General features: G+C 46.8%; 1 protein-coding gene across 1 annotated transcript in view; it reads left to right on the forward strand.

Annotated features, from left to right (window-relative positions):
• The window catches only part of tshr (thyroid stimulating hormone receptor), a 128801-nt gene that overhangs the window by 82649 nt on the left and 24909 nt on the right, over positions 1 to 21243 (forward strand). The window contains exons 4-6 of the mRNA XM_070877943.1: positions 6030 to 6104; positions 8769 to 8843; positions 17455 to 17532. Coding sequence (XP_070734044.1) covers positions 6030 to 6104; positions 8769 to 8843; positions 17455 to 17532 — 228 coding nt within the window. The remainder of the gene's footprint in view (positions 1 to 6029; positions 6105 to 8768; positions 8844 to 17454; positions 17533 to 21243) is intronic.

Raw genomic sequence — 21243 nt, forward strand, 5'->3', positions numbered from 1 at the left:
TCGATTGGTGTGATTATTGTTGACTCGCCTGGGCTGTCTGTTGGGATTGGGGTTGTTCCCTCTGTCTGTCCACCAGGTGTGGTGCGAGTTCCACATTGTAGTCTACCTCTGGCTTGCAGGGAACATTAAGGCGGACTGCAAAAGTTTCTACAGATATGTAAAGAGAAAAAGGTTTGTAAAGACAAACGTAGGTCCCCTGCAGTCAGAATCAGGGGAAGTCATAACGGGGAACAAAGAAATGGCAGACCAATTGAACAAGTACTTTGGTTCGGTATTCACTAAGGAGGACACAAACAACCTTACAGATATAAAAGGGGTCAGAGGGTCCAGTAAGAAGGAAGAACTGAGGGAAATCCTTATTAGTCGAGAAATTGTGTTGGGGAAATTGATGGGATTGAAGGCCGATAAATCCCCAGGGCCTGATGGGTGCATCCCAGAGTACTTAAGGAGGTGGCCTTGGAAATAGCGGATGCATTGACAGTCATTTTCCAACATTCCATTGACTCTGGATCAGTTCCTATCGAGTGGAGGGTAGCCAATGTAACCTCACTTTTTAAAAAAGGAGGGAGAGAGAAAACAGGGAATTATAGACCGGTCAGCCTGACATCAGTAGTGGGTAAAATGATGGAATCAATTATTAAGGATGTCATAGCAGCGCATTTGGAAAGAGGTGACATGATTGGTCCAAGTCAGCATGGATTTGTGAAAGGGAAATCATGCTTGACAAATCTTCTGGAATTTTTTGAGGATGTTTCCAGTAGAGTGGACAAGGGAGAACCAGTTGATGTGATGTATTTAGACTTTCAGAAGGCTTTCGACAAGGTCCCACACAAGAGATTAATGTGCAAAGTTAAAGCACATGGGATTGGGGGTAGTGTGCTGACGTGGATTGAGAACTGGTTGTCAGACAGGAAACAAAGAGTAGGAATAAATGGGTACTTTTCAGAATGGCAGGCAGTGACTAGTGGGGTACCGTAAGGTTCTGTGCTGGGGCCCCAGCTGTTTACATTGTACATTAATGATTTGGACGAGGAGATTAAATGTAGTATCTCCAAATTTGCGTTAACACTAACTTGGGTGGCAGTGTGAGCTGCGAGGAGGATGCTATGAGGCTGCAGAGTGACTTGGATAGGTTAGGTGAGTGGGCAAATGCATGGCAGATGAAGTATAATGTGGATAAATGTGAGATTATCCACTTTGGTGGTAAAAACAGAGAGACAGACTATTATCTGAATGGTGACAGATTAGGAAAAGGGGAGGTGCAACGAGACCTGGGTGTCATGGTACATCAGTCATTGAAGATTGGCATGCAGGTACAGCAGGCGGTTAAGAAAGCAAATGGCATGTTGGCCTTCATAGCGAGGGGATTTGAGTACAGGGGCAGGGAGGTGTTGCTACAGTTGTACAGGGCCTTGGTGAGGCCACACCTGGAGTATTGTGTACAGTTTTGGCCTCCTAACTTGAGGAAGAACATTCTTGCTGTTGAGGGAGTGCAGTGAAGGTTCACCAGACCGATTCCCGGGATGGCGGGACTGACATATCAAGAAAGATTGGATCAACTGGGCTTGTATTCACTGGAGTTCAGAAGAATGAGAGGAGATCTCATAGAAACGTTTAAAATTCTGACGGGTTTAGACAGGTTAGATGCAGGAAGAATGTTCCCAATATTGGGGAAGTCCAGAACCAGGGGTCACAGTCTAAGGATAAGGGGTAAGCCATTTAGGACCGAGATGAGAGGAAACTTCTTCACCCAGAGAGTGGTGAACCTGTGGAATTCTCTACCACAGAAAGTTATTGAGGCCAATTCACTAAATATATTCAAAAGAGAGTTAGATGAAGTCCTTACTACTAGGGGGATCAAGGGGTATGGTGAGAAAGCAGGAATGGGGTAGTGAGGTTGCATGTTCAGCCATGAACTCATTGAATGGCGGTGCAGGCTCGAAGGGCCGAATGGCCTACTCCTGCACCTATTTTCTATGTTTCTATGTTTCTGGTTCCGCAGTGTTGTTGGTAAATTTTGACTTGGTCTACATGCCTCCGGCAGGTTTTGCCCTTGTCCATTTGTACTACCAGTAACCTGTTTCCTTCTTTGCCCGTTACTGTCCCTGCAAGCCATTTGGGACCCCTGCCATAGTTTAGTACAAACACTTTGTCCCCTATCTCATTCCATCTCCCCCTCGAATTTCTGCCATGGTACTCAGTCAGCTTACCGCACTTTCCCTCAACGATTTCGTGCATGTCTGGGAGGATTAATGAGAGCCTTGTTTTTAAAGTCCTTTTCATCAACAGTTGCGCGGGGAGGATCCCAGTCAGTGAGTGCGGACGAGATCTGTATGCCAGTAGCAGTCGCGACAGGCGACCCTGCAGCGTGGGACCTTGGATTTTAAGCATGCCTTGTTTAATGATTTGCACTGCTCTCTCCGCCTGGCCGTTGGAGGCCGGCTTGAACGGTGCCGTCTTGACGTGATTTATGCCATGGTCAATTATAAAGTCTTGGAATTCTGTGCTGGTGAAGCACGGACCATTGTCACTGACCAATATGTCAGGGATTCCGTGCGTTGCAAACATGGTTGCGAGGCTCTCCACAGTGGTGGAGGTTGTGCTCGAGTTTAAAATGGTGCATTCGAACCACTTTGAAAAGGCAGCTACAACTACGAGGAATATTTTGCCCATGAATGGGCCCGCATAGTCTACGTGCACCCGCGACCACGGTTTGGTAGGCCATGGCCAGGGGCTCAGTGGAGCCTCCCTGAAGGCATTGCTGAGTTGGGCACAAATGGTGCACCTTCGGACGCAGAGCTCCAATCCGCGTCAATACCAGGCCACCAGACGTGGGATCTGGCTATGGCCTTCATGAGAACGATGGAGCTCACGGTGGAGCTCCCGGACAAATGCCTCTCTGCCTCGCAGAGGCATGACTACACGGCTGCCCCACATCAGGCAGTCTGCTTGTCGTGATAGCTCATGCATGCGCCTGTGAAAGGGTTTTAATTCCTCGGGGCAGGCATCGCGAGCCTCTGCCCAGTCACCGGTTAGGACACATCTTTTTACTAAGGATAACGTGGGGTCGCTGGCCGACCAGGCTCTGATTTGGCGAGCCGTCATAGGCGAACCTGTGGACTCAAAGGCACTGATTGCCATGACTATCTCACAGTCCTGTTCGTCAGACCCTTCCGTGGTCGCCAGGGGTAGCCTGCTGAGCGCGTCGGCACAGTTGTCTGTGCCTGGTCTGTGCCTTATGGTATAGTCGTAGGACGCCAGCATGAGTGTCCACCGTTGAATTCGCGCCGAGGCGTTGGCGTTTATTGCCTTGCTCTCGGATAGGAGGGATGTGAGGAGCTTGTGGTCGGTTTCTAACGCGAACTTGGCCCCGAAAAGGTATTGGTGCATCTTTTTGACACCGTACACGCACGCGAGCGACTCCTTCTCTCCCATTCCGTACCCACGCTCTGCCCGCGAAAGTGACCTGGAGGCATAAGCTATGGGTTGTAATTTGCCCGCACTATTGACATGTTGCAAAATGCACCCGACCCCATATGTTGACGCATCGCATGTGAGAACTAGCTTTTTACCTGGGTCAAAGAAAGTCAAAACACTGTTGGAACACAGAAGGTTGCGTGCCTTATTGAAGGCGCGTTCCTGGGCGTCCCCCCAAAACCAGTCACACCCCTTCCTGAGTAGCACGTGGAGAGGCTCCAGCAGCGTGCTTAAGTTCTGCATAAAGTTCCCAAAGTAATTGAGTAGCCCGAGAAAGGCGTGCAGTTCTGAGACATTCTGGGGCCTGGGTGCCAGGCGAATTGCTTCTGTTTTGGACTCTGTTGGGCGGATTCCATCAGCGGCAATCCTTCTGCCCAAAAATTCAACCTCGGGTGCGAGAAACAGGCACTTGGATTTCTTGACTCGAAGGCCTACCCGATCCAACCGCTTTAGTACTTCCTCCAAATTACGGAGATGTGAGTCGGTGTCCCTGCCCGTGATAAGTATGACTCCCCAAAGCCTTTCTACCATCTACAAGGCACAAGTCAGGAGTGTGAGGGAATACTCTCCACTTGCCTGGACGAGTGCAGCTCCAACAACACTCAAGAAGCTCGACACCATCCAGGACAAAGCAGCCCGCTTGATTGGCTCCCCATCCACCACCTTAAACATTCACTCCCTCCACCACCGGCGCACCGTGGCTGCCGTGTGTCCCAGCTACAAGATGCACTGCAGCAACTCGCCAAGGCTTCTTCGGCAGAAAATCCCAAACCCACGACCTCTACCACCCAGAAGGACAAGGGCAGCAGCCGCATGGGAACACCACCACCTCTACGTTCCCCTCCAACTCACACACCGTCCTGACCTGAAAATCTATCGGCCGTCTCATATTCGTCGCTGGGTCAAAATCTTGGAACTTCCTCCCTAACAGCACTGTGGGAGCACCTTCACCATACAGGAATGCAGCGGTTCAAGAAGGCAGCTCACCACCTTCTCAAGGGCAATAAATGCCGGCCTTGCCAGCGATGCCCACATCCCATGAACGAATTTTAAAAATATATATATTAATAATTAATAATGTAAGGACTTTCAAATCACAATTAAATGAAGAAACAACCGTCTTTTATCATGTCTGGTCTTTGACCGATTGATCCAGTTCTTCAACCTTCACTGAAGATGGGCAAACAAACTAGCATTGTTCTGTGCTGGGCTTATAGGAGTCACACTCACTGTCAGTGAAGTGGATGAACTAAGTCAACCTGCCATTGTGGATGGGTTGTCTCTCATGGCCGGGTTCATATAATCATAGAAATTTACAGCACGGAAGGAGGCCATTTTGGCCTATCGTGTCCGTGCCTGCCGACCAAGAACTATCCAGCCTAATCCTACTTCCCAGCTCTTGGTCCGTAGCCCTGTCAGATACAGCACTTTAAGTGCACATCCAAGTATTTTTTAAATGTGGTGAGGCTTTCTGCCCTACCACCCTTTCCGGCAGTGAGTTCCAGAGCCCCCCCCCCCCCACCACCCTCTGGGTAAAGGAATTTCCCCCCAAATTTCCTCTAAACCTCCCCCCAATTACTTTAAATCAATGCCCCCTGGTTGTTGACCCTTCTGCCAGGAGAAATAGGTCCTTCCTATCCACTCTATCCAGGCCCCTCCTAATTTTATACACCTCAATCAGGTCTCCCCTCAACCTCCTCTGTTTCAATGAAAACAGACCCAGCATCTCCAATCTTTCACACAGCCCAAATTCTCCAGTCCAGGCAACATCCTCGTTTATCTCCTCTGCACCCTTTCCAATTTCTAGTGGCCCTGTTTAGAACTGACACAACTCATCATATTCATATCGCTCGGTTGTAAATACTGTCTACACTTCGAGCGTGGCTGTAAAGTGCTTTGGAATGTCCTGAGGTTGAGAAAAGTACCCATATAAATGCAAATGATCTCCTCCTTTCTTTCTAACCAGTGCTGAGACGCATACCTTCAATCTCAGTGCTTTGAAGAGACGCTCCTATGTGTTGTGCTACTGGGCTCAGCTAAACAGAAGTGTTCCTTGTACGTTTGAGCAGATTGTTCTGAATTTTTAAGAAGAGGAAATGGCCATTTTAGAACCCCATCCATTTCCAATTGATCTCAAACATATCAACCGGAATTTTTGTAGATTCAATCTTTTTTCTCCAGAAACGCCTCTGGGCTAGGAAGAGGGGGAAAAAGGAAAAATTTACCCACGTTTCCTGCTCCTGATCACTATCCAGAATTCCCAGATGGAAACCATACGTGTACGGAGGTCAGGTGAGGACAGCACTGGTCCTGGCTGTGATGCTGTTCATAGCCAAATAGCCAGCGCACACTCAGTCTAGGCGTACGTATGGTCACTTAGCTGAGGGAGCAGAGAATGAATAGTACCTTTCACTGCCTCGTGGGGAACTGAGCCATACTGAGATCATGCAAGCTCCAAGGTTTGGTCCCTCCAGGAGGGGTAAACAATAAAGAGGGAAGAAGCTACAATAACAAAATACTCTAATATGGCACTATATTTATTTTTTAAACAGAGAAATACGGAATGCAAAGAGTTTGAGTCACATCGACCCAGATGCTTTCAAGAATCTCCCAGTTCTAAAATACCTGTGAGTACAACAAAACTCATGCCTGTCGACGCTTTGTGTGATAGATTATTGGGCGGTGAATATTTCTGGGGTAATAGAAGTCCTCCTAAATTGGTACAATATGGTTGTTATCCCTTGCAAAGTTCTTTGCCTTTAAAGACACAGTGCTCCGTCAACTAGAGGTGATCCAAAACTCAGTTGCCCGTGTCCTAACTCGCACCAAGTCCTGCTCACCCATCACCCCCTGTGCTCGCTCACCTACATTGGCTCCCGTTTAAGCAACTCCTCGATTTTAAAATTCTCATCCCTATCTCGGTAACCTCCTCCAGCCCCACAACCCCCCCGAGATCTCGGCGCTCCTCCAATTCTGGCCTCTTGAGCATCCCCGATTTTAATCGCTCCAACATTGGTGGCCGTGCCTTCAGCTGCCAAAGCCCTAAGCTCTGGAATTCCCTCCCTAATATTTCCTTACGTGGCTCAGTGTCAAATTTTGTTTGAAAACATAGGATTACATGGGATCTCCGGCACAGGAACAGGCCATTCGGCCCAACCAGTCTATGCCGGTGTTTATGCTCCACTCGAGCCTCCTCCTGTCTTTCTTCATCTAACTATATCAGCCTAAACCTCGATCCCCTCTATTCCCTTCTAACGCGACTTGGGATGTATCCCTATGTTAAAGGCGCTATATGAATGCAAGTTGTTGTAGTAGTTGGTTTGGCCTTGCTGGCCCCTTCTCCGTACTTGCATGGAGTGCAGTGATACAGTCGGTGGTGGCCCCCCTGTATCACTGACCTACCTTCAGTTCTGGTCCCAGCTTGAATGAAAAGAGAGAGAAATAATCTGGCTATTTCAGCAGAATTGCCCAAAGAGGAAGTTTCAGGAGATGAGACAAACTGAAAAATGTCCTGCTGGTTGTGAACACACCCCAGTTAGGTGCACGGTATAAGGTCCACTGTAAGCTAAGCCCGCTGATCAGGCAAGCCTCCTGCTTCAACCCTCAGGGGATGGGATCCTGGACTTTAGAAATAGAGAGGCACAGGGGGTTGAAATTGGGTCCCGCCGTTTGTGAGACGGTGTCAACGCCTGAGTGCTGATTTTCTGGGCCGGGCTGCCACACGCTACTCCCTCCTGTGCCCATCAGCATCACCATCAGCAGGCCGGGGCCATTGGAGGGAGCAGCGTGCGGCGGTATACCATGGCAGGGAGCAGCGCGTGCTGCTGCAGGAGGGCGACGGCTGCGAAGCCAGGTCGCTGATTGCAGTGCGGGCAGGCACAGCAGGAGGGGCGAAGGAGCGGCAAGAGTTTGTAGGGGGAAGTGACCGGGGCCCAGGAGAGGCGTGAGTTCGGGGCTCAGAAGAGGCGAGGGCCCAGGGGCAGCACGGGCCAGCCCACACTGCGATATGTGTGCGCGCACTAGGTCCGTGCAGCAGAGCAGGTCTCCAGTTGTCCTGGTTAACCCTTGCCACTGGACCAAGACCTAGCTCTGTCGAGCCCGTGTGGTGGCTGGTGTGCAACGGTCACCACATGTTAAAAAAATCCACGCACAGGCATCTTCCACCCTTCAGGATGTAGTTCGGGATCCGGAATATTAGGTCCTCATTGAAACACCTGTGAACTCATCCCTTTTTGGCGTGGAAGCAAGCCATCCTCGTTTCGAGGGACCGCCTATGATGATGATGATGATGATTTTAGCGCCGGACGTTACTCGCAGCCTCAAAGTCCTAAATTCAGTTTATACGCCCAAAGATAACAGCACAGCGCTAAAAAGTGGCGTTGCACACGCATCCTCGGGGGGGGGGGGGGGGGGGAGCTCAGCAAGCCGACTGAATTTCCCCACGGGAGCTTGCCGCCACGCTAGTCAAAAATCAGGAAGAAAAAAAAGAACTGAAACTTCTCCGATCCACACACACACACACTTCCCCACTCTTAAAACTAATGAAAACATGCAGAAATAAATAAAGAGAAAAACTGACCTTCCTTTCTGGGCGAGTCCGCCCGAGAGCCGCTCTTTAACGACAGCTTTTTCCTGGCTGTACGGCCGCCTGTTTGTACGGACAAAGCAAGTGTCGCGACAGTGGCGTCAAAGAGGCGAGGTACTCTGGATGACATCACCACGCGGGTGGCGTTAGTCGGCCCAGCGTTGACCTCTTGACTCTTCTGTCAAAGAGCCGACCGAACATAGGTCGAGACATCGACGCCGCTGACCGACGATGGTTAGCCGCTTCCCGCGCGTGGTAAAGAGCGGCGTACACGACCCAATTTCGACCTCACAAGAGTACAAAAGCCAGGAGGTTATGCTAAACCTATCTAAAACATCAGTGCGGCCCCAGCTGGAGTACTGTGTCCAATTCTGGGCACCGCGCTTTAGGAAGGATGTAAAAGCTTTGGAGAGGGTGTACAACCACCAGACATTCCAAAGCACTTCACAGCCAAGGAACCTTTCATGGCCACTTGAGAGAGTGGCCTGGTCCTCTCACGTCACGCTCTCTTCACTTGCATCTCCGAGGCCAGCGCTGCTATCGGCAGCACTAAGGCCCCCTCCAAAATGGCGGCCGCCTTGTCCCGTGCCAGAGAAGGGCGCCAGAGCGGTGCGAGCGGGTGGCGGTAATTATCCCAATTTCTAGGCCTCAAGCTTTTTAACAATGCCTGTTTCTAATGTCGTACCTTTTTTTGATCCATTTTCAGCGGGATTTTCAACACTGGGCTGAACGTATTTCCTGACCTGACGAAAATCCATTCTTCTGACGTCAACTTCCTGCTGTAAGTAGTTCCAAATATCACATGGATAGTCACAGATACAAAACGAACCAATTACCTCATTGCATCAGGGCCTCCCAAAGCGCTTCCCAGCCAATCAGCTACTTTTGCAGCGTAGTCACTGTTGTAATGTAGGAAACGCGGCAGCCAATTTGCGCACAGCAAGCTCCTACAAACAGCAATGAGATAATCACCGGATAATCTGTTTTTTAGTGATGTTGATTAAGGGATAAAGATTGAACAGGACACTTGGGGAACTGCCCTGCTCTTCTTTGAAATAGTGGCCGTGGGATGGTTCTACGTCCACCTGAGAAGGCAGGCGGGGCCCCGGTTTAATGTCCCATCCAGAAGACGGCGCCTCCGACAGTGCAGCACTCGCTCGGTGCCGCACTCAAGTGTCAACCTGGATTATGTGCTTCGGCCTCTGGAGTGGGGCTTGAACCCACAACCTTCTGACTCGGAGACGAGAGAGATGCCCACTGAGCCACCTAACAACTTCCTTCACTCACATTTATCTCTGCGATCAGCCACGAGCCGATATAGAAACAAAACATTTCGAAGCGCCAATTCAACAATTTAACTACAGTTCAGTTCTCATTTAGTCCACTGCCTCTAGCTTGCCAAGACTCTTGTTTCCCGGATCAGGATCACGTTGATTTGTACCGACTGAAGTGAAAGTTGATCAGTTTCCAAATCTCCTGGACCTCAGGCCAATTGTTCATTTATTCAGCTGGTCAGTATCAGCGAAAAGAAAGAAAGCTAAAACATTGAACAAAAATATAGCTTGCCCAGAAGCAATCAGACTGCTAAAACACACCAGTGTCCGATGATTGAAATCTGGTAGTGGGTTGAACTATATTTAGTGAGCAGAGCATTAAAACCAGGATAGCTGAAGGAGGAAAAAATACTCTGCTTAGAGCAGTACTTTACATTTAAATGTTATGCTTGGATTAAGGATCCTATACACTGGGAATGAAAGGGAAGTGGTTGGATCTATTGGAATTCCACGCTGGGTATAGAATACTAGTTGGACGGAGTACAAGTGTATCCAACATCGACTCCGTAATTTGATTCAAAATTCCTTACTATCCAAATAAAGCTGAAATCAAGCACATTGGGAGCCTTTTCAACTAGATGTGGATATCACTCCATGATACTTTCCTCCCAATGCATTGGTGGGTGGGTGAGCGCACAAGTGGACTATCGGAGGGCTGGTGTTATGCTCTCTCAAACCCCAAATATTTCACTCCACCATTGAAAATACTGAGAACGTCAGGGTCCCTATTGGCTTGAAAAGGGGAAGATGAAGGGGTGACCGAATGGAGGTCTATAAAACAATGAAAGGTTTTGATAGAGCAGATACAGAGGAAGTGTTTCTAAGAAACATAAGAAATAGGAGCAGGAGTAGGCCATTTGGCCGCTTGAGCCTGCTCCGCCATTCAATAAGATCATGGCTGATCTGGTCATGGGCTCAGCTCCACTTCCCTGCAAGCTTCCCATAATCCTTTACTCCCTTACCGCTCAAAAAATCTGTCCATCTCCGCCTTAAATATATTCAATGACCCAGCCTCCACAGCTCTCTGAGCAGAGAATTCCAAAGAGTCACGGCCCTCTGAGAGAATAAATTCCTCCTCACCTCAGTTTTAAATGGGCGACCCCTTATTCTGAGACTATGGCCCCTAGTTCTAGTTTCCCCTTTAAGTGGAAATATCCTCTCTGCATCCACCTTGTCGAGCCCCCTCATTATCTTATATGTTTCGATAAGATCATCTCTCATTCTTCTCAACTCCAATAAGTAGAGGCCCAACCTACTCAACCTATCTTCATAAGTCAACCACCTCATCTCCGGAATCAACCTCGTGAACCTTCTCTGAACTGCCTCCAATGCAAGTATATCCTTCTTTAAATAAAGAGACCAAAACTGTACGCAGTATTCAGGTACAGTTGTAGCAGGACTTCTCTGCTTTTATACTCTATCCCCCTTGCAATAAAGGCCAACATTCCATTTACCTTCCTGATTACCTGCTGTACCTGCATACTAACTTTTTGTGTTTCATGCACAAGGACCCCCCAGGTCCCTCTTTACCGCAGCACTTTGCAATTTTTCTCCATTTAAATAATAATTTGCTTATCTTTTTTCTGCAAAAGTGGATAACCTCACAGTTTCCCACATTATACTCCAACTGCCAAATTTTTGTCCACTCATTTAGCCTGTCTTTATATCCCTTTGCAAATTTTTTGTGTCCTCCTCACAATTTGCTTTCCCACCCATCTTTGTATCATTAGCAAACTTGGCTACATTACACTCGGTCCCTTCATCCAAGTCATTAATATAGATTGTAAATAGTTGAGGCCCCAGCACCGATCCCTGCGGCACCCCACTAGTTACTGTTTGCCAAGCGGAAAATGACCCATTTATGCCGACTCTCTGTTTTCTGTTAGTTAACCAATCCTCTATCCATGCTAATATATTACCCGCCAACCCCGTGAACTTTTATCTTGTGCAGTAACCTTTTATGTGGAACCTTATCAAATGCCTTCTGGAAATCCAAATACACCACATCCACTGGTTCCCCTTTATCCACCCTGCTCATTATATCCGCAAAGAACTCCAGCAAATTTGTCAAACATGATTTCCAGTTTATAAAACCACGCTGACACTTGTTTGTCTAAATTATGCTTTTCCAAATGTCCTGCTACTGCTTCCTTAATAATGAACTCCAGCATTTTACCAACGACAGATGTTAGGCTAACTGGTTTATAATTTCCTGCTTTCTGTCTGCCTCCTTTTTTAAATAGGGGTGTTACATTTGCAGTTTTCCAATCCGCTGGGACCTCCCCAGAATCCAGGGAATTGTGGTAGATTACAACAATGCATCCACTATCCCTGCAGCCACTTCTTTTAAGACCTTAGGATTTAAGCCATCAGGTCCAGGGGACTTGTTCACCTTTAGTCCCATTATTTTACCAATTACTACTTCTTTAGTGATAGTGATTCCTCCCTCCCTATATCCCCTTGATTATCCCCTATTGGATTGTTTTTAGTGTCTTTTACCGTGAAAACCGATACAAAATATTTGTTCAAAGTCTCTGCCATTTCCCTGTTCCCCATTATTAATTCCCCAGTCTCATCCTTCAAGAGACCAACATTTACTTTAACATTTACTTTAACATTCACTCTTTTCCCTTTTATGTACCTGTAGAAACTCTTATTATCTGATTTTATATTTCGTGCTAGTTTACTTTCATAATCTATCTTCCCCCTTTTTATTATTTTTTTAGTCGCTCTATGCTGGCTTTTAAAAGTTTCCCAATCCTCTGGCCTCCCGCTAGTCTTGGCCACATTGTATGCCCTTGTTTTCAATTTGATACCATCCTTTATTTCTTTAGTTAGCCACGGATAGTTATTCCTTCTCTTACAGTCTTTCCTTCTCATTGGAATATATTTTTGTTGAGAGGTGTGAAATATCTCCTTAAATGTCTGCCACTGTTCATCAACTGTCCCACACTTTCATCTATTTTCCCAGTCCACTTCAGCCAACTTGCCCTTATACCTTTATAGTTTACTTGTAAGGGGAGATCAAAACAAGAGGCCATCAATATAAGATAGTCACCAAGAAATCCAAAAGGGAATTCAGAAGAAATGTCTTTACCCAAAGTGTGGTGAGAATTTGGAACTCACTACCACAGGAAGTGGTTGAGGCGAATAGTATCGATACATTTAAGGGGAGGCTGGACAAGCGTATGAGGGAGAAGGGAATAGAGGGTTATGCTGATCGATTTAGATGAGGAAACGCTGGAGGAGGCTCGAGTGGAGCATAAACACCGGCATGGCCTGGTTGGGTCGAATGGCCTGTTTCTGTGCCGTATATCCGATGTAATTTGATGTAATTCCCTGTAACTTCAGGTCTCATTCCGTCAACAAGGACCAATTTTGTCACCTTACATGATTTTTTTATTGTAAAGGAGGAATTCGACCTCAAAACAAACCATTTAATCGATAAAATGAGATCCAAGATGTCTTCAATCTGCTGAATCATTAGCCTCGTATTGAGGCTTACTATAGTATCATAGATGATTACAATGTCAGCTGTGGATTGATGGTTAGCACACTCGCCTCTGAGTCAGAGATTGTGGGTTCAAGTCCCACTCCAGAGACTTGGGCACATAAATCTAGGCTGGCACTCCAGTGCAGTGCTGAGGGAGTGCTGCTCTGTCGGAGGTGCCGTCTTCCGGATGAGATGTTAAACTGAGGCCCCATCTGCCCTCTGAGGTAAAAGATCCCATGGCACTATTTCAAAGAAGAGCAGGGCAGTTATCCCCAGTGTCCTGGGCCAATATTTATCCCTCAACTAACATCACTAAAACAGATGATCTGATCATGATCACATTGCTGTTTGTGGGTGCTTGGTGTGTGCAAATTGGCTGCCGCGTTTCCTACGTTACAACAATGGCTGCACTTCGCAAAGTGCTTTGTGACGTCTGGCGCCATGAAAGGCACTGTATAACTTATTTTTTACAGCACAGAAGGGGCCATTCAGCTCATTATGTTTGTGTTGTCTCTCTGCTGCCCGACTCTCTCCCCAGAGCTCTGTATCTCCCCCGCTTCAAATTTTCCTTTAAAATAATTGCTCTGCTGCAACCACTCGTTACGGCAAAGCATCCCACAATAATTCGTCATTGGATTTATAGGTATGATGGTGGTTATAGACTAGTAATCCAGCATCTTAGACTAATAATCTAGTAGAATGTGAGTTCATAGAAAAATAGAAACATAGAAAATAGGTGCAGGAGTAGGCCATTTGGCCCTTCGAGCCTGCACCACCATTCAATATGATCATGGCTGATCACGCAACTTCAGTACCCCATTCCTGCTTTCTCTCCATACCCCTTGATCCCTTTAGCCATAAGGGCCACATCTAACTCCCTTTTGAATATATCTAAGGAACTGGCCTCAACAACTTTCTGTGGTAGAGAATTCCACAGGTTCACCACTCTCTGGGTGAAGAAGTTTCTCCTCATCTCGGTCCTAAATGGCTTACCCCTTATCCTTAGACTGCGACCCCTGTTTCTGGACTTCCCCAACATCGGGAACATTCTTCCTGCATCTAACCTGTCCAATCCCATCAGAATTTTAAATGTTTCTATGAGATCCCCTCTCATTCTTCTAAATTCCAGTGAATATAAGCCTAGTCGATCCAGTCTTTCCTCTCATGTCAGTCCTGCCATCCCTGGAATCAGTCTGGTGATCCAATCCAATCGTGGTAGTTTGAGAATTTGAATTCAGTTTTTTTTTTAAAAGAAAATGAAAATCTTGTCTCAGTAAAAATGACCATGAAGCTGTCGTAGTGTCGTAAAACTCCAACAGGTTCACTGCTATCCTTTAGGAAAGGACACCTTACTAACACAGAATGCTACTGAATAGATACCTTTCAAGTGGTTGCAAGTGTTGTAATATTTTTATGTCTTTCTGTTAGAAACATAAAGAGCAATCTGTGCTAGTCAAAAACACAGGCCTTCTGACATCTGTATATTAAAAATATGCGCATGCTTCCTGCCAACCTCTGCCATTATCCCTATTTATAAGAACACAAGAAATAGGAGCAGGCATAGACCATTCAGCCCCTCGAGCATGCTCTGTCACTCAATAAGGTCATGGCTGAACTTCGACCTCAACTCCACTTTCCCGCCCGATCTCCATAGCCCATGATTTCACTAGAGTCGAAAAATCTATCCATCTGAGCCTTGGATGTACTCAATGACTGAGCATCCACAGCCCTCTGAGGTAGAGAATTCCAAAGATTCACCACCCTCTGAGTGAAGAGATTTCTCCTCATCTCCGTCCTAAATGGCCGACCCCTTATCCTGAGACTGTGACGCCTGGTTCTAAATTCCCCAGCCAGGGGAAACATCCTCTGAGCATCTACCCTGTCAAGCCCTCTCAGAGGGCCCAAGTTTCCCCAGGAGTTGCTCATTTTTTTTTCGAGCAACTTGTTTTTTCTGGACTATCCTTTTAGTTGCAATTCTGGCCATTTAATTTGCGCCAGTGTAAGTGTGTTAGTTAGGTTTTTTTTAGTTCCGTTTTTTTTTCCAAAAGGGGGCGTTCCCAGCCATTTACCCTGTTTTAGGCGTTTGGCCAGCAAATAGTTGCTCCAAACTAACTTAGGGCAGTATATGTGTCCACTTTTGTCCGCACAGAAAGACCTTGCTTACAGTTAAGGAATCGGCGCAAGTAACTACATTTAAAGCACCAACAAGCACCAAACAAAGCACAAAAAGTAATAAGCAATTAATTAACAAATAAAATAGAAGGAACCCTGCACCTAAAGCACCAAGACCAAAGTAATAAGCAATCAATAAATAACACACAAAAAAATAGAAGGAACCCTGCACCTAAAGCACCAAAATCAATCAGTAAATAACAAATAAAAAATAGAAGTCCTACCTTGGGGAACGCAGCGGGCTGTCGATGAGGGAGCCCATTCGGCCAGGGCTAGGTACGGCGTGCTTCGGGCCCCTCCCACACAGCCTGCAGCGCGTCTGCAGAAATGGCCTGCCAGGAGCTACTGCACATGCGCACAGGCTCTAGCGCTCATGTGCAGACATCCCGGCACTGTTATCAGCACCGGGACCTGACTCCACCCCCAATCCATTGGGCCACACTGTGCTACGACCAAAGAGAGGCTGGGGAGTGGCCAGAATACCAACGTCTTTTTCGGCCCGTTTGGAGGCAGACAAAAACGGCGTACCCGGGTGAGGGGCGCCAGAAAAACAGATTAGGGAAATTCTAGCCCAGAATCTTATATGTTTCAATGAGATCACCTCTCAGTTTTCTAAACCCCAGAGAATCTAGGCTCATTCTACTCAATCTCTCAATTTATCGTAGATCCACGGTGAGATCAAGCAGAGTTTATTTGCTCTTTGCTGAGGGGTTTTGCAGAGGAGAAGTTTCTTGTAAGTTTCAGACTGCAGGTCACTAAAGATCAGTCAGAGACGACAGATCTCCTGTGGAAATAATAAAGTACGTTCAGTTGCTGGAGAGTTTCTCTCTACAATGCCATAGGTTTGTTTCCCCCCCCCACCCCCCCAATTAAAAGAAAATTATTCTCAGGATGTGGGCGTCGCTGGCAAGGTCGGCATTTATTGCCCATCCCTAGTTGCCCCTTGAGAAGGTGGTGATGGGACTTCTTGAACCGCTGTAGCCTCGTCTGGTTAAGATAACGATGTACAAATTTGACAGAGCTGTTTAAAATCGTGAAGGGTTTACATAGAATTAATAAAGAGAAACTCCTTCCAGTGGTTGAAGGGTCGACAACCAGGGGGCACGGATTTAAGGTAATTGGCAAAGAGGTGACAGGAGGAAAGATGGGTGGTTAGGATTTGGAATGCCCAGACTGATAGGGCGGTGGAGACCAATTCAATGGAGGGAATTGGATAAATACTTCAAGGAGAAAGAAATGGAGGAATGTGGGGAAAGAGCGGGGGGAGTGGGACTGACTGCATTGCTCTTCGAATGATTCAACGCAGACTCGATGGGCCGAATGGCCTCCTTCTGTGCTGTACTATTCTATCAAGTCCTTTAGAACATAAGAAATAGGAGCAGGAGTAGGCCATACGGCCCCTCGAGCCTGCTCCGCCATTTAATACGATCATGGCTGATCCGATCATGGACTCGGGTCCACTTCCCTGCCCGCTCCCCATAACCCCTTATTCCCTTATCGGTTAAGGAACTGTCTATCTCTGCTTTGAATATATTCAATGACCAAGGATCTTGTATGCTTTTTAACAACCTTCTCGATTCGGCCTGCCATGTACATACACTCCCCCGCTCTCTCTGTTCCTGTACCTCTTTCGAAATTGTACTTTTTAGTTTATATTGCCTTCCTTTATCTTCCGACCTATTTAGTTATCTTAAATACCTCAATTAGATAGAAACATAGAAATTAGGTACAGGGGCAGGTCATTCAGCTCTTCGAGCCTGCACCGCCATTCAATAAGATCATGGCTGATCCCTTTTGCCGTAAGGGCCATATCTAACTCCCTTTTGAATATATCTAATGAACTGGCCTCAACAACTCTCTGTGGTAGGATCACCCCTTAATCTTTCTATACTAGAAATCTCACCAGAAACCCATGCTCCAGTCTGTCGCGATGACCGTGCAGCTTGATTCCTCTGTTTCACGAATATTCAATGGGGAATTCAGGAGAAACTTCTTTACATAAAGAATGTGGAACTCGCTACCACAGGGAGTGGTTGAGGCGACTGGCATTGGTGCATTTAAGGGGAAGCTAGAGCAACACATGACGGAGAAGGGAATAGAGGATATGTTGATCGGGTGGGAGGAGGCTCGCGTGGGGCACAAACACTAGCACGGACCAGTTGGACTGAATGGCCTGTTTCTGAGCTGCACGTTCTATGTAACTCTATGTAATGTTTTCGTCACTGAACCTGTGCAGTCTCTGAGTCTTTCTGAAGCACTCTGTGAATGTTCAGCTAATTCCAAACTCATATTTTCCGCGGTTATGGAATCAAACTCGATCCGATGGTTTGCTTGATTTGGAACAGCTCAGGGCAGCTTGGTATGATCGCTGTTTATATTATTCTCTTTTACAGTGAAATCGCTGACAATCCCTTCATTTCAGCCATCCCTGCAAATGCCTTTGGTGGGCTGTCCAATGAATCACTCACTCTGTAAGTACAGCACCTCTTGGTTGAAGGGCCACTTTACTGTGAGCCACAGCGGGGTGGGGAACCAGGCCAGGGCAGATGGTACACTGACATCGATCTCTCTCTCATGGAACCGGTCCCGTGTTCCACACTAGGGCTCTCTGTTTAGCACAGGTTGTTGTGCAGGTTTGGTGAAATTCTGCAAAGTTAAGGGGAGAACTTCATCGGGAGTTATTTTCACTTTGGGCGATGGTGTGAAACCTCCAATATCGGATCAACGGCCTGCTGTACGTCTCTCCTGATCATCATTTCCAATGGAAACTGTAGTGTATTTGCTTCATGGGTTCTTTGCTTAAGAATTCATAGCAACACATTGCTACTAAGAGCTAGTTGGTTTATTAGCAAAAGGTTTAACAATCACAATACACATCACCATTTCATCCACCAGGCTCACAACCACCTGCCTCATTGTGGATCTCCTAAACCCAACTGGCTGGGGTTTTATTGAGTCTTGTGAACAGCACGTGACTGGCTAAGCCACTCACAACTCAACAGCTCTACAACTATTTTTGTAAAACAATAAATCAAGTGCCCCCCCTACTAGAAGGGCACTAAAACCAACAAATTAAACAAATAAACTTTTTACATTAATGGATCAAATTAAAATGCTAGGGGTGATGCTGCACACCAGTCCCTCCGGCGCCCACCTCTCGCGGAAGGCCACGAGCGTACCGGTGGACACCGCGTGCTCCATCAACAGCTCTACAAACCTGTGAGCATACTCACAAGTGCATATATTATAGAAACCAAAATCGAGGAGAGATGTGTAACAGGCAACCATTCCGATATACGAAAACAGACAAACATGACGGGCAGGGAATAACCTTCTGGTCCATCAAGCCTACCCCCCCTCCCACCACAATTGCTCGACCATTAAACACTCCTTCCCTTCTCCGCTCGCACCCAACCCAGCAGCCAGGTAATCTCCTGGGTTTTACAATATCGCCTAAAGTCAAACCCCACCCCACCCTGAAATTTATCGAACTCCACAGAGTTTATTGAAGAATTTAATGGGGGTTCCCTTTACTTTATAGACTCCAGGACAGCCCATAATAAACATTGGCCATACTCCTGAGTGGTGAAGGAAGAGTGTTAACTAGGGAATTACTAGTGAAGGGATGGTGGTAACTAGGGAATTACTAGTGAAGGGAGGGTGGTAACTAGGGAATTACTAGTGAAGGGAGGGTGATAACTAGGGAATTACTAGTGAAGGGAAGGTGGTAACTAGGGAATTACTAGTGAAGGGAAGGTGGTAACTAGGGAATTACTAGTGAAGGGAGGGTGGTAACTGGGGAATTACTAGTGAAGGGAAGGTGGTAACTAGGGAATTACTAGTGAAGGGAAGGTGGTAACTAGGGAATTACTAGTGAAGGGAGGGTGGTAACTAGGGAATTACTAGTGAAGGGAGGGTGGTAACTAGGGAATTACTAGTGAAGGGAAGGTGGTAACTAGGGAATTACTAGTGAAGGGAGGGTGGTAACTGGGGAATTACTAGTGAAGGGAAGGTGGTAACTAGGGAATTACTAGTGAAGGGAGGGTGGTAACTAGGGAATTACTAGTGAAGGGAGGGTGGTAACTAGGGAATTACTAGTGAAGGGAAGGTGGTAACTAGGGCCTGTAATTTGCTGTTTGCTTCCATCAGTCACGAGGCCCAGGTGAACGTTGGTGTTCCCCCATTGGGTTGATTCTTTGAGTGACTGTTCAGATCATCAGAAACCAGATGAAATAACACCCCTGCGCTCTCCCCAGTGAGGTATTTGCTAGATCCACTGGCTTATGTGAACCTTGTAGACCTAAGAGCCGATCTAATCGATGTTTAAAGGATTTGATAGGATAGATAGACACTATTTCCTCTGGTGGGGGGAGTCTAGTACAAGGGGACGTAACCTTAAAATCAGAGCTAAGCTGTTCACAGGTGACGTCAGAAAGCACTTCTTCACACAAAAGGGAGTGGAAATCTGGAACAACCCCCCCAAAAAAGGCTATTGAGGCTGGGGGTCAACTTTCAAAACTGAGATTGATATATTTTCCTCAGACAAGGTGTATTAAGGGATACAGAACCAAGGCAGGTAGATGGAGTTAAGATATAGATCATAAGAACATAAAAACATAAGAAATAGGAACAGGAGTAGGCCATACGGCCCCTCGAGCCTGCTCTGCCATTCAATAAGATCATGGCTGACCTGATCATGGACTCAGCTCCACTTCCCTGCCCGCTCCCCATAACCCCTTATCCCCTTATTGTTTAAGAAACTGTCTATTTCTATCTTAAATTTATTCAATGACACAGCTTCCACAGCTCTCTGAGGCAGCGAATTGCACAGATTTACAACCCCCTGAGAGAAGAAATTTCTCCTCATCTCTGTTTTAAATGTGCGGCCCCTTATTCTAAGATCGTGCCCTCTAGTTCTAGTCTCTCCCATCAGTGGAAACCTCTCACGGAAATATCTCTACACCATCCCATTGAACGACAGATCATCCATGATCTAATTGAATGGTGAAATAGCCTCAAGAGGCTCAATGTCCTACTCCTCCTGTTCCTATGCCTTGCAGTCTGTGCTATGTTGGCTAACAACAGGGGTGCTCCAGCTCACCTCAACACCCCATGGGCTAGGGAGATTTAAATAAGCCAGGGCTACCACTCCAAATCACTGCAGAGGCCCAGAAATCCCGGTCGGCTGCTTCCCGCGAGCGATCGGGGAAAAACTTTAAAAAGATGCGCACTGACCTGTTCCAGCTGAGCCCACGCGAGCTCCCGGTCCTGAGGCCTCCCTGACTCCGCGCCGCAGCACGTGCATGTCAGGACGTGCGCAGGGCTGGAGCTGGGGTCACATGGCTCTGGGCAGCCAATCAAGGTAAAGTATGTTCTCATTCATAAAAATGGGAACTCCGTAAGTTGGAGATCCCATTATTATGAATGAGAAACCCTCCCCCCTCCCCCAAACACACAAAACATTCAATAAAAAATAGAAAAAATACACTACATATTTAACACTAATTTAAATTAAAGTTATTTATGTATTATTAAAAATATATATTTTTCCGATTTTTAAACAAGTTTTTAAAATTATGCTTTAAAATAAACTTAACGCAGTGCGCAGGATTTAAAAAATAAAATGTTTTTTTAATTTAATTTTTTACGTTTTAAGTGTGTTTTAAAACTCTTGCGCCTTTCAGGACATTTGCTGGGCAAGATATGGGTAAATACCGCAATCTTGCCCATGCGAATGTCCTGGCTGCCGAGATACGGAAGATCTGTCAAGTTCCAGATTGTAAAGCCAGTTTTCAGCGCATGCACATTGTACGCTGAAAATCGGCTTTTGCGATGTCTTCCCAGGTCCGTACAAACTCCGTACACATTCGGTATGGACCTGGGAGGACAGAATTTTTGCCCCTATGTGTCTTCTGCAGAGACATAGAGTAGGGCAGGGTGAGGGGGTGTCTATGGATTTGGAGTGAGGGTAGGATTGGGCTTGACTGCGATATCAGTACTCCCCCGCCCCCCCCTCCCTCCCACCACCCTCCAAACGCAGCCAAAACGCATTGCCATAGCTCAATGTCCGGGCTCACACACAATGGTGGCCTACTTGGGCAAGGGACTGGATTGTGCTCGAAGCCAGTGGGATCATACCCAACATTGGGAACGGTAGCGTTAGTGGTTATGTTACTGGACTA

The sequence above is a fragment of the Pristiophorus japonicus genome, chromosome 4, assembly GCF_044704955.1.
Source record: "Pristiophorus japonicus isolate sPriJap1 chromosome 4, sPriJap1.hap1, whole genome shotgun sequence".
NCBI lineage: Eukaryota > Metazoa > Chordata > Chondrichthyes > Pristiophoridae > Pristiophorus > Pristiophorus japonicus.